The sequence below is a fragment of the Pempheris klunzingeri genome, chromosome 7, assembly GCF_042242105.1.
Source record: "Pempheris klunzingeri isolate RE-2024b chromosome 7, fPemKlu1.hap1, whole genome shotgun sequence".
Taxonomy (NCBI): Eukaryota; Metazoa; Chordata; class Actinopteri; order Acropomatiformes; family Pempheridae; genus Pempheris; species Pempheris klunzingeri.
In genome coordinates this window covers 24,790,042-24,803,260 of record NC_092018.1, presented here as the reverse complement: position 1 = coordinate 24,803,260, position 13,219 = coordinate 24,790,042, and the positions used below count along the sequence as shown (strand labels likewise).

General features: G+C 43.0%; 1 protein-coding gene across 2 annotated transcripts; it reads left to right on the top strand.

The window, feature by feature from the left end:
* The first annotated feature begins 1,694 nt into the window (after positions 1–1,694).
* On the top strand, positions 1,695–7,743 carry ap3m2 (adaptor related protein complex 3 subunit mu 2). 2 transcript variants are annotated; one of them, XR_011584424.1, is made up of 10 exons: positions 1,695–1,783; positions 2,803–3,095; positions 3,198–3,369; positions 3,782–3,919; positions 4,096–4,181; positions 4,377–4,510; positions 4,756–4,963; positions 5,219–5,363; positions 6,519–6,672; positions 7,356–7,743. XR_011584424.1 is itself a non-coding variant. In XM_070834429.1 (9 exons), the coding sequence occupies exons 2-9, from the start codon at positions 2,823–2,825 to the stop codon at positions 6,617–6,619; spliced, it is 1,257 nt and encodes a 418-aa protein (XP_070690530.1). In that variant the 5' UTR covers positions 1,695–1,783; positions 2,803–2,822; the 3' UTR covers positions 6,620–7,743. The 2 variants fall into 2 exon arrangements, 1 of the variants encoding a protein (XP_070690530.1); XM_070834429.1 differs by having other exon boundaries at positions 6,519–7,743.
* The last annotated feature ends 5,476 nt before the right edge of the window (positions 7,744–13,219 follow it).

Genomic DNA, 13,219 nt, shown 5'->3' with positions numbered 1-13,219 from the left:
TCTGTCCAGGCTGTTCTGATGTTCTTTCCAAGTTCCAAGTTATTCCAAAGTGCCAAAGTTTTTCAAAATTCAAAGTTTTTCTCAGACTCTAAGTTTTTTCCTGAGTCTAAGTTTTTCCAAACAGGCACCAGGAGACTTCAGAGTTCAGTGCAGTAGAGTTTTATTGTCGACAGCAAAGCCCGAGATCTGAACAAGGCGAAAATACAAAATACAAAATCTTTTACTGTGTGCAAGTGTACCTAGAAGCAAAGGGTGATCACACCAAATATTGATTTGATTTATATTTTTTTTCTGTTCGCTCTCTCTGCAATCTTTAGATTGATAAAAAGAGAATGACGGAGGATCCAGACTGACAAAGTGGTGATGGCTAAACAACCTGACAAACAACAGAAGAAGGCAGTAGTGATAGACACAACGATCCTGAGCGACCGCAACATCACCACCAGCCCCTGGAAGGGGAATTTTTACATTTACGAACATTTTACAATATGGATACATATACACATAATGTGGTAATAATAATGATAAAAAGACAGCAACAATAAAGTGAAGAGTGGTTTTGTAGAGCACATGTGTACATATGCAAGTGTGATTTCTCTTGATCATGAGGGAGGACTGGGCACATTGTAGAAACATTTCTAATGTTATTTGTTTATTTTGCCCCACAGGGGGACCAGGGCTTCCTCTTGTGCTTGGCTGTGACTCTCAGGGTCCATAACTGGGTTGAGAGCAGAAATGCTGGCAACCAGGAATGAGACAACAGGACTAATTCAGTATGTCAGGTCACAACTTCATCGTAGCAGACTGTTATTTTTTAGAGAGTTAGTTTACATTTTTTGATATTTAATTCAGTTTGATTACTTGTCATATTTCATGGATTCATTTTTTCCCCTTTTGTCGTTGAAGTCCTTCAGTCTTCCATGTTCAGCTGAATGTTTGTAAATGTATGTTCATATTGTGCAATGACTGCAGACTGTTTTGTCTTGGTACGGTGTAATATCACTTATTGTTATTGTGCCATTTGTTTCAGAATTGTTGCCCCACATTTTGGCTGCAACGCTCCAATACATTTGGGTTTATCAAAGGCCAAAGTGGCCTTAAAAGGCCCTAAAGATGAATTAATTCCAGGCTTGAATTTTCAATGCAGTACAACCATGAAAATGCTCTGTGTATGTTATTGTATTATGCATAAACAAGTATGACTTCAGCATCAACATCCTTTGGCATTCTGTGCAACCTTCATGTTTGCCTTTGCTATTTCACAATAACCTTGTTTGGGAGAAATATATTAAATTATTTTAACTGTTTGCATAAGACAATAAAGAGTCTGATGAGTTAAACGCTGCAGACTCAGGGGAACGCACCGACTTTAACCACTGCAGTGTTGCTATCAGAGCAGTTCCACAGAGGCCATGTCCCTGTATGTATTTGTTTAAATGGAGAGGAACTCCACAAGATGAAATCTGATCTTGGAAACAAAATGTCAGACCAGCTACATGTGAGGGCCAATCAGCGGGCAGGTTTACTGGTGTTTACTGTGGCACTCCCTCGACGGTCCAATCACAGCCAAGTCACGAGTGACCAGCTTCCGTATTGTTGACCTATGACTCTATCAAGTAGGCGGGACATCGCAGTCTCCCCGGAATCTGATTGGTTAGCGGTACTCTGTCATCCTTCCTCTCATCAGGATCTGCTCCACCTAACGGGAAGCGACGACGGCTGCTTAATCTTTCATTTGGAAAAAGGGCGAAAGGCGAGACGAAAACGTCAGAGTTTGTCCTCGGTAAGTCAACTTAAATGTATAAATGGCTCAAGCAACAAATGGTATTTTTTCAGTCAGCACAGCTTCGTTATTTGACAGTAATGTCTTCTGCACCGGGTGACGGGGCTTTTCCTCTGTCATGAGACTGTGAGGGGCAGGAGGGACTGATGGAGCATCTTGTGTGGAGACGGAGGCCTTGAACAGCTATGCCGTGTACATAGCACAGATAGCTAACTGTAGATACTCGGTGAAATGTCTTACCGAGGTAATAATTACGTGTACCTGCAGTTTGTTCGTGTTCTGGTAACGCCGACTTATATCCGGACGAAACTCGATAGCTTAGCCGCATATTTAATGAATATTCCGGTGTCCTGTGTCCCAGCAGTCGATGCTAACTAGAGAAGACTTAACTTAATAGTACCTGCATTAAGTAAAACCTGGATACTTGCTGGCGTCTATGTGTGGAGAGAGCGGTGCGCCAAACTCCAGTCAAAAAACCCCTAATTTAATTTGGTCATTTAAAAATTGGCGCGTTACACGGAGTTTTTCGTGTTCGTACATCTCACGAGTTTCACTAATCGATAATATTGTAATATAAATGACTGTATAAGGATTGTAGTGTATTTACAGTGTAGCCATCTGATAAACATGCACATATTGTCTGACGTTTGTCTAATGACCAGCGAAGAACTTGCCTCCATCCGCCATGAATGTGTCATGTGACAGGAGGAAGGGCTGTCATTCACATCCACATGGACTTACTGTTAGTTAGTGATGACAAAATACCGCCTGAGCTGCATCAGAGGTTTAAAAGCTCAAGTCCTGTTCAAAGACTGCACATTAGACTACATCCATATTTAAGTCTCCCTGAAATTAGTTAAAAGCTGCATATGAATCATTCACCGATATGTCAAATACTCATATTTACTGTGAAATATTGAATTATTACTCTGTATACTAAAATCTTTTCAACACATTGTGTAAAACACAGTCTAAACTTTGTAATTTACCACATTATGGATTTCTCTCCTCATTGTTAGCCTCTCAGCCTGCAGCCAAAATGATCCACAGCCTGTTCCTAGTTAACGCCTCGGGGGACATCTTCCTGGAGAAGCACTGGAAGAGCGTGGTCAGCCGCTCCGTGTGCGACTACTTCTTCGAGGCGCAGGAACGCGCCACTGAGCCGGAGAACGTCCCCCCAGTCATCCCCACGCCGCATCACTACCTTATCAGTGTGCTCAGACATCGCATCTACTTTGTGGCAGTCATCCAGAGCGAGGTGCCGCCGCTGTTTGTCATCGAGTTTCTGCACAGAGTCGTCGACACGTTCCAGGTTCTGCCTCCCATGCGTTTGTCTGTCCACTTTGTAGTTTTGTTTAAATGGCTCGTGTCTGACTTTAAACACCCATATCCTTCATGCGGTCTTTGTTCTCAGGACTATTTTGGAGTGTGTACAGAGGCTGCCATTAAAGACAATGTGGTAGTTGTCTATGAACTACTGGAGGAGATGCTGGACAATGGCTTTCCGCTGGCCACGGAGTCCAACATCCTCAAAGAGCTCATTAAGCCTCCCACCATCCTCCGCACAATGGTCAACACCATCACAGGTACAATCCATTGCATGTTAACTGCCTGTAAGATTCAAGCCGAATGGGACACTTTTACTATTTAGAAGACAAATAAATGTTTAGAATATGTCAAATCATGATAGTGATGTCAGGTATGATGCGTGCTGATGTGTGTGTGAGCTTCTGGTCCAGGTAATTACTGTTGTACATTAAATCAAATTGCAAAGGAATCAGCTTTTTGTATGCAAATGAGTTTATTGTGTAGTGACTTGGTGGGAAAAGTTTTAAATGGAGTGCTGTAAAGGTGATGTGCTGTGCATATGTATATATTGATCCTTTAGATGTGTATCCCTACAACAAAAACCAAGTCTGTTAACATTAATTTGTACAACAGCTGATTCTTGAGGACGTGTGTTTGTTGTTTTACGTTTGGTTAATGTCTGTATTCCAGGCAGCACCAATGTCGGTGAACAGCTCCCTACAGGCCAGCTGTCAGTGGTGCCATGGCGACGCACCGGAGTCAAATACACTAACAATGAAGCCTATTTTGACGTGGTGGAGGAGATTGATGCCATCATTGATAAATCTGGTATTGCTCTGAAAAGCCCGCAGGCTAAACACTGAACTGTGCCAGGATTCTATTATTTAGCCACAATGTTATTGTGACAGGAGAATTATCAGTATCATGTCTGCGCTCTGCTGTTAATTAATATGATTTTTGCTTTCTGTTAATTTCTCATATCAACCCCCAACCCTCCTCCTCAGGCTCCACTATCACAGCAGAAATTCAGGGAGTTATCGATGCGTGTGTCAAACTGACAGGCATGCCTGACCTCACTCTCTCCTTCATGGTGAGATTACTCTTTTCTGAATATTTTTAAGCCTTTGTTGTAATATCAGCAAATGTGCTAGCCTTTTTTAGTAAGCTGATCCACAGTCTATCCACAGACTCCCAGAGACCACGTGGAGAGACAGACATGACGGCAAGTCAAATCTAGTGTGTATTCACCCCAAAGCCTTTCTGGTCTTCTGCCTCAATTTCTCAGAATCCTCGGCTGCTGGATGATGTCAGCTTCCATCCGTGTGTTCGGTTCAAGCGCTGGGAAGCTGAGCGGATCCTCTCTTTCATCCCTCCTGATGGAAACTTCCGGCTGCTCTCCTACCACGTCAGCTCTCAGAAGTCAGTGTCTTTTTAAATTCAGGATCTGTTCTTGTCACGTTATGGCGAAGACACGTGAAGCTGAAACACGCTTCAGCATACTGTCCATGTGTTCTTTACCCAGTGACTGCCAGTGTTCTGTATCTGTTGTGTCTGAAGGATTCTCTCTCAAGTAGTGTACTAATATTAGAGTACAGCAACAGAATCACAAACTAGTCATATCAGTTCTCTGACTCCTGCTGTCTATTGGCCTGCCCCTGCTGCAGCCTGGTGGCCATCCCAGTGTACGTCAAGCACAACATCACCTTCCGAGAGGGAAGTTCCCAGGGACGTTTTGACTTGACCCTGGGACCCAAACAGACCATGGGCAAGGCTGTGGAGTCGGTCCTAGTCAGCAGCCAGCTGCCACGGGGCGTCCTCAATGCCAACCTCAACCCATCCCAGGGAACATACACATTCGACCCAGTCACAAAGGTACTTAAGAATTATGCCTGAGTGTGTTTATATACCTCAAATAAGGAAGACGCAAAGTTTAATGTGTGTACTTGGAACATAGGAATGAAACAGTTGTGTTATATGGAAGCTGTAGCTCTCAAAAGGCCTTAAATGATCTTGATTTGCACCAATCTTCTTAAGGATCACAGATGCCACCGTTTGCTTTGCTGTGGCCTTTATTTCCAAGCGGCAGTGATCTCATATTGCCATCTTTGTGTTGTGTGTTTTGGCCAGTTGTTGTCATGGGAAGTTGGGAAGATCAACCCACAGAAGCTTCCCAGTCTGAAGGGCACCATGAGCCTGCAGGCCGGAGCCTCCAAACCCGACGAGAACCCCACCATCAACATCCAGTTCAAGATCCAACAGATGGCCATCTCAGGTACTCGGCACGCACACGCTCCTAACCATCGTCGCCTCGTATCCTCACGCAGTCACGGCCGTGTCCTCGCAGGAGTTCTTTTCATTCTTTTTTTTTTTTTTTCACAGTTTTTGACATTCTCCATGAAACCTGTGATTTACATTCACTGTATATCATACAGTCGTACATCAAGCTGTCTCAGACAGATCCATAGTTTATCATTACCTTATTATCACCATTTCCATTTTATATTGAGAACTGAGAACCGTTTGAACTCAACCCCCCTCGCACAAGAGAAGCTTTCATCACATAGCCTGCTCAGCTGACAATCACCTGACCGTCCCCCTCTGTGAGCTCACTGACACAGCGGCCACTAGATGGTGCCAGATGCAACAAATCCTCCTCACATGACATCAGACTGCAGAAAAAAAGCATTCCATTGTGATAGACATCAAGTGTTCATGTTAGACTGTTGTTAACTTTCTGTATTTACTGTTGCTGTAGAGTGATGAGGCTTGGTTAGCAGACATTTTTCTTTAAAGTCAAGCAGCACGGCTAGTGTGTGTGTAGTGTTTAATGTTTTCAACGTAGGCAAGCACAGTTGTGATTAGTCCCAGTTTGTGCCCTTCATCCATTACCGTCACATTTGACTCCCAGCGTCAAGCATTCCATTTTCTTTAAATGATATACCTCGTGATCTTTGGAAAATGCAGAAGGTCTTTTAACAACAACAACTGCTGCTGTTCTGGGGGCGTTTCCAGAATCCTCAAAGAGTCTTTATCACTCTCCATCTGGATGGAAAAATATTCCATCCACTGCATGAAAACCTGCATTCTTTGCCTGTTTGCTTATTTAGGAACACATTTCTTTGTCCACGTAGCATGAAATAATTTATATGTCCTCGCACAAGCACATTAACAGTTGGTTCATGTTGGACAAATGGAGCACAAGCATACATTATGTCATCTCCAACGAAAAGAGGCAGAACTTTGTTGTTCAGAGGACAGAATATGTCTTCATCCTAAAGGTTAAAGGAGTCTAAAAGACTTAGGATAGTTTCTGATCAGTGTTTCTGATTCACTGTCAGTACCAGTGTTTGTTCTTGTCCAGTAACTAAAGTCAAGCGCTCATCAGACTGCCTGTATTGAGAAATAATTGGTATTTTTGCTCCAACAGGGCTGAAGGTGAACCGACTGGACATGTATGGTGAGAAGTACAAACCTTTTAAAGGCATCAAGTACATGACGAAGGCTGGCAAGTTCCAAGTGCGGACATAAAGACTACTGCTCTGTGACCACCGGACCAAACCACCATGAGACTGATGGGGGATGTGAGTGGGGGGAAGGGGAGTCGGCACATTCCCTGTGTATATGCATTTCTGGATTTACCTACAAATATTGGAGGCTCGTTGTAGCAGTTAAGAATGGACCATTGCACATAAAAACCTCTGTTAAAGTTAAAGCGTCAAATGTCCAGTAAAACTGGAGAGAGCTTTGACTCGAGTCGGGAGACTTTGAGCTAAATAGTTTAATGAAACGTTTGTGTCGGTTCAGGCTCCGTCCACTTCAGACATTCTTTTCCAGCTCTAAGAAACAAGCAGGCCGCCATCCGATGCTGTGCTGTTGGAGCTGTAGGCATCAGGTTTGAAAGTGATCTGTCATCCACCTTTCCACACAGCACGCCTGTGTTTATGCATGTTTGTGTGGATAGATGTGTGCCGATGACTGTTTAAGCACTCCTAACAACAGAGATTGGATATTGAACTAGAGCTCTCCCAATGATAGATTGGAAAAGCATGAGCTGTAAAGCTTTCACACATAAAGCAGCACACATCAAGCTGAGTCAAGGAGTTATTGGCAGTTGATCATGTTGATGTGCTCTAACAAGCCACACTGTACGTTTTTTAAATTAAAGTCAAGGTGATCAGTGTCTGTTTTTTTCCCTGTTCAAAACATGCTCCTAAATTTCATAGAACGTGGTATTTCTCATCCTCCTCCTTCCTCTCTTGTCCAGTTTTGTTCATTTTCAGCGTTCATCTGTTCTCTGTTTGCTCTGCTCTTGTGCTCCTCTTCTCCTCGTTGCAATGATTTGATGGCTCTGCCTGCAGCACTGGAGTCAGCACACTGACATATGAGAATGTGACACTGGAGCCGTCCTCAGTCATGCACTTTCACATCTTCCGGTACTAACGTTTCCTTTTGATGCACACGAGACGGATGTAAAGTTACTGAAGCCGCTTGAGGTTTCTGGGATAATTTCAGGTACACGATCACCTGTTTTATTCAGTTTGAATTATTATTTATTAAACAAAACAAAGGATCTGTTTGCTAAATGAATGTCTTGTGTTCAGTTTTTCCTGTTTCTGCATCCTGTCATTAAATTCTCAAGAGCTTTAACTGTACGGGAGCTTCTTTAATCACATTCTGACCAAACAGTGTGGGCTATTTCCTCATCAGTTTTTATTCTCAACATACAGAAACAGAAAGTGGCTGAGAAAAAGATATTTCATCGTTTCGTTTCAAACACAATAATCCAAATTGTCCGACAAGATCAGCGAATCGCAGCTCTTACAGTCAGAGAAACTGTATATGTGCATCTTAATATCTCTTGAACAACTTGAATTAAGAATATATTAAACTGTGTGTGATGGTTTAAAGGCCAAGTACCTCGGAGGAAATGCTGAAGGTTTGCATTTTGTTTCTGTGTTTGTTAAGTGGCCTCCAATGGAGCGTTCTGATGGTGTAAAAATAAAGATTTGATGTGTTATAACTGAGTACTGAATGTGTATCGTACTGTCAAGTTAAATATTGTGCTGCCGCTCAAAAGGTCCTTTGAAAATGATTCCTCCTTCTAATATCTGCTCTCGGTTACTTTAGACTCTGAATTTCTATGTGTGTTTCTGACTGATGAGCTCATGTTGTGAGCCTGTTGATTGCTAATGTATTAGTACTTAATGTAAATGTGTAAGGAGTCATGGAGTTACACTTCAGCTCTTCCCCCATCCTCACTCGCTCTTATATGATTTATGTTATTAGTAGTTATGCAGAAGTCTGATGAAGTGCTCATACTCAACCTTTTGTGAAATCTAGTCACAGTTAGGATTTATTTAGCTTATTTTCCATGATCATTTCAGACTATAGTTTGGTGAAACTTCATACAACAATTAGAAACATGACAGTGTGATGTGACACGATCATTCCTGACGTTGAGAAGAGCAAAGACTTCTTCTCCAAGCAGTAAATGCGAAGGTCTTCTAGCTGACTTCCCAACTGTAGCACTTGCCCTCAGATAAGTGGTGTCCCTGTGAAGCAGTATCTCTCATGGCGTCCAATCTAATGTATTAAACCCAACAATCTTATCTTTGTACGTCCAGTGTACAATTGGTGGGGCGACCTCATAGTCTCAAGCACTGAAAGTTTAGTTGTGTTCCTTTTTTTTTTTCAGAAAGTATTGATAGGCAAGTGGGTTTTCATAAGGGGGTCATGAGACCGGCCCTCTTGTGATGTTCCTGAGCTCCGTCAGCTGGGGCCACTGCTCCCCTGAATGTGAACAAAGCAAAGCTACTTTTGGAGGGAGAGATGGCTTCAGACCCACCAAGTCCTGATCCTCACCCCCACCCCACCCCCCTCCTTCCTCATGAAGTCACAACATCTGGTTTCAAACCCACTGGTGACATCACAGGAATCTGTTCAAACCCCACCGCTGGAGATCGAAGCTTCCAGTTTATGTCTCCCTATGGCACCATCACCTCAGCACCACAAGGGGCCACATTTAACCCCCACCTCCCCATCTTGTGACGTCATCCCCTCCCTTTGCTCCAGCTGGCAGGAGTCCACTCCATAATTTACTGATGACTTTAACCCTTCCAAAAAAAATACAACCTTTGCCTCCCTCCCTCCCTCTCTCTCTCTCCCTCCCTCTCGCTCTCCCTCTCTCTCTCTCTCCCTCTCGTTTACACCTCCGGCACCAGGGACCAGACAGCAGCTTTAAGTCACAGTTGTGCCACCAGGATACTTTTCCCTCCCTCTCCTCTAATGTGCACGAGTGTTTTTGTTGAGTGGGAAACTTTTTGTGGCCTCCAGTGTTTTTTATTCTTTTGTTGTTGTTTTATTTCCTAACTGTGCTGACTTGGTACTTTTATTAGATCCCTGTCTTGTTTCTGCTCAGTGTCCACGCGTGTAAAGGCTGCAGTGCAGAGGAATCTGGAGGCACCCACGGCCCCATTCTGGTGAGTAAGGGTGTCTCTTTCTTCGTTTTTTGTTTTTTGTTTTTGGATGCAGTGAGTCCAGGTTAACTCTCTCTTTTTTTTATAATGTGTTTTATTAGCAGAACTGTGAGTAACTAAAGTCGCTGTCTTAAAGTCACTTACCCTGTTTGGCTATAGATGATGTACTGAACAGGAATGGCTGCTTTTTACTAGGATCATTATTTAAAACTTTAATTTGAGGATGAGGAGAGTGTGACACTGGCGCGTGGATGTGGATCCACACGTGTGCTCCCGCCCGGTGAAAGTGCTGTTTTTGTCACCTAAAGCAATTATCCCATTGGCCTCACCGTGTGCTGTGTATCCTGCTGCAGATAATGACCTTTTATCTCAATGTAAATCTGAGGATGCCTGTTAGTCTTTATCTGATCGCCTCCCCATTGGACGGTCACACAGCTCCGTGCCTGGAACCACGTGGACTTACAGTGACAGTGAGAGCAGCTCTGACCCGCGAAGCCGCGAAGAAGTTAGCAGAGAGTGTAATGAACAGTAGGCAGTGACATTGGTTGGGTTTAGCAAGATATCTGCATGAATTCATTTTGAAATATATGTTAGTGTCTTTACAAAGGTGGTGCCAGATTGTATTTAGTCTTCTTTTCCCTTCCAGGACATTAAGTCACTCACCTAACTTTACCTTTAAGGTACGCTAACAGCTAGCAGCTAACAGCTAACACCTCAGCCTCACAGAGGGCAGGTGTAGCAGCTGCAAGTTTTTAAGCTAACATTTACCCCATGGTGAGGTTTTTTTTGTCCCTAACTAAGAAGTATGGCCAACATTAGCCTTAAATATGCTCATAGGTTACATGTAGAGAATCATAAAGAATAATAAAATAATTATTCTACTAACGCTAAATGTTAGAAGGGAATATTAGGCTGTGCCGTAGCTAACGTTAGCTAGCTAAGCTGCAAACAACTTAACATATTTCATTTTAGTTTACTGTTAATTTGGAAAAGTGGTCTAACTTCACACACACACACACTCCAGGAAGCAATTGATTCTACTGCAATGAAAGCCATTTGAGATTTAATTTTTTTAAAAATATGTATTAATCTGAAAGCCATATTGATGCACAAGCCTGATGGAGTATATTAAAGTCAATTAAAATGTCCTACATCTTATATGGTAAAAATGTTTCCCTCCATCTCATCGCTGTGAACATCTACAGACATGCTCAGTGCAGCCTGTGGAACCGGTCAATTGCAAAGAAACATTGGGTTTTCTCAGCACAATTGACTTTATTGACGGTTGACTGGAGCGTGTGACCACAAGACAAAGAGGGCTGTCCCTGGCATCAACTTATCACCCCCCCTCTTTCATTCAGGGCGACATAAGCACCCCCCCCACCCCCATCCATGTGGGGTCTACCATTAAAACACCGTATCTTCTCAAACTGCTCACGTAGGCCTGCGTGGCTGTGAGCCAACTGGATCCACTGCACTGACAGCTGTGTTTGGAAACCAGACAGTATCCAGACAGCAATCAGGGGTGTCAGACTGGACTCTGATATAGGGAAAAGCATCTAGTATTCATCTAGTATTATCAAAGCCAGTTATACCAACTGTTAAAGTACACGTGGCATCTGACAAGATAACGTTTGGTCAATCTGATCATCTACAGAACATCTACACAATATCAATCCGCAGTCTGGTGGCCTGTGCACGTACGTCACGTGGAGACTCTGGTTCAGCCTGTACTTGCTTGAGCTCTAATCCTGAGGCCACATTTATGTGATGGGTATAATCTAAAATTGCAAATAATCTAGAAATCCAACAGGCAGACACCAGCTAGTGGCTCACTACGGGCAAATTCATTTGCATGCCTTTAGGTGGTTACTGTTTTGGATAGTTTTGTTCGTGGCCAAATGGAAATGGAGAGGAAAACACTACTGGCTTTGGCTAATATTATAGCTGCCCCCATTTTGGACTCTCAGGTTCTCTTCATTCCCACAAAGGTCGACAAGATGAAGAAGTTTTGCAGTTTTGCATCGTATGCCAACATTCTTCGAAGTTTAAAGCCAAATGAAATTAAACGGCATGTTTTTTCTGTCTGCCACAGCTCAATATCTGCTGTGTAAATCTCTTGTCCAACAGTAACCAAAGAGAGAAATGTATCATCTGTATTTTTTTTTTTTTTCATGATGGCGTCCCCTAGTTTTGCATGAATTCAAATGAACGGTGTTAGATATACGTGGACATATTGGGATTCAGCCAATCAAATCCATGAAGTATTAACGCCAGCATTCATCACAGGCAGAGTAGATGGTCACACTGACCAGTAAAAGTCTCCATCTTATCTGACCTACAAACTTGCAACAAACGCGCATCTTGTCCTGCGCCTCAGCTTGTTGAAGGAGCGACCGAACTAACATTCACTTGGAAGACGTGCACCGCTAATGTTAGTTTCCAGGATAGACAGCTGATTAGACATGGGTGCTGCACATTAAAGAGCATATAAACAGACCTGTAAATGTCACTTGAGTGTGGTTTGACGTTGGCGTGGTCCTTCCTCTTCAGTAACAACATGGTGTCTGCACATGGCATGCAGGCTGCAGCAAGCTTGTTTCTTGTTCCCTCTCATCAGACATGCATCTCCAGCTGACTGAGACTAAAAAGAGCATTTATGATGTTTCCCCAAAAAACATTTTTCTTTCTTTAATTATAACTATTAACAGTGTATTTAGCATTTTTTGTCTACAAAATGGGATGGCCAAGTGTTGTTTGAGTTGGACTTTAACTAAACTGCGATGTAGCACCTGCATATATGTTTCTGTGTGTTGATAAAGGAATATTTTCACTATTATGGACACACTCTAGTGTTGGATAGAAAATAGTTGGCTCCATAAATTGTTATATGCTGTTTATTATATTATATATATTGACAACAGGTTCACATCTTTTATGTTGGGGATATCAAGAAGTATATTCCCTTTGAATTCACACTGAAACATTGTAGTTAACCATGCAGTGGCTCACAGGAGAGTAATCTGTAGACACTGGTCATAAGACACATGCAAACCCAGAAAGAAAATGGATATGAATACTTTGAGCTTTCTATCATAAACATTAATGTTTTGTCTTATCCCCTCCCTGTCTTGGCTGTGTGTGTGCACACTTCCAGACTGTGCCCAGGCTGGGCAGACACCACCATGACTCCCCAGGCTTCAGCTACGCTGCCCAGACTTTGGTGGACCGCCAACCATCCCTCAGGGTAGTTGGGAAAGATGGACTCCATACTTGGCGGTTAGCACCCGGATTCTCCAGGGCCACCCAGATGACCAAGAACACGCTACAATAGTCAGGTTGTCCCTGGAGCCTCAGACTACAGTACAAGATGAACATTAAGCTAACTTTTTCTGGCAGCAGCCCACAGAGTCAAGGGGATTGAGGCTTTCATCAGCTGGTTTAATATCTAGATAGACGAAGTAAACAGCAAAGACTGATCCAAGAGGACGGAGCTACCTGCCAAATATTCCTACTACATTTGGATGGTATCTGGTGTTGATTTTAAACTGATTTTAAACTCAACTCTATTTATCTGTGTTTTTAATCTCCCTATTTAAGAGACAGAATAGGCATAAGACAAGGCACTCGCCATGCCCAGGCCAGGGGCAGG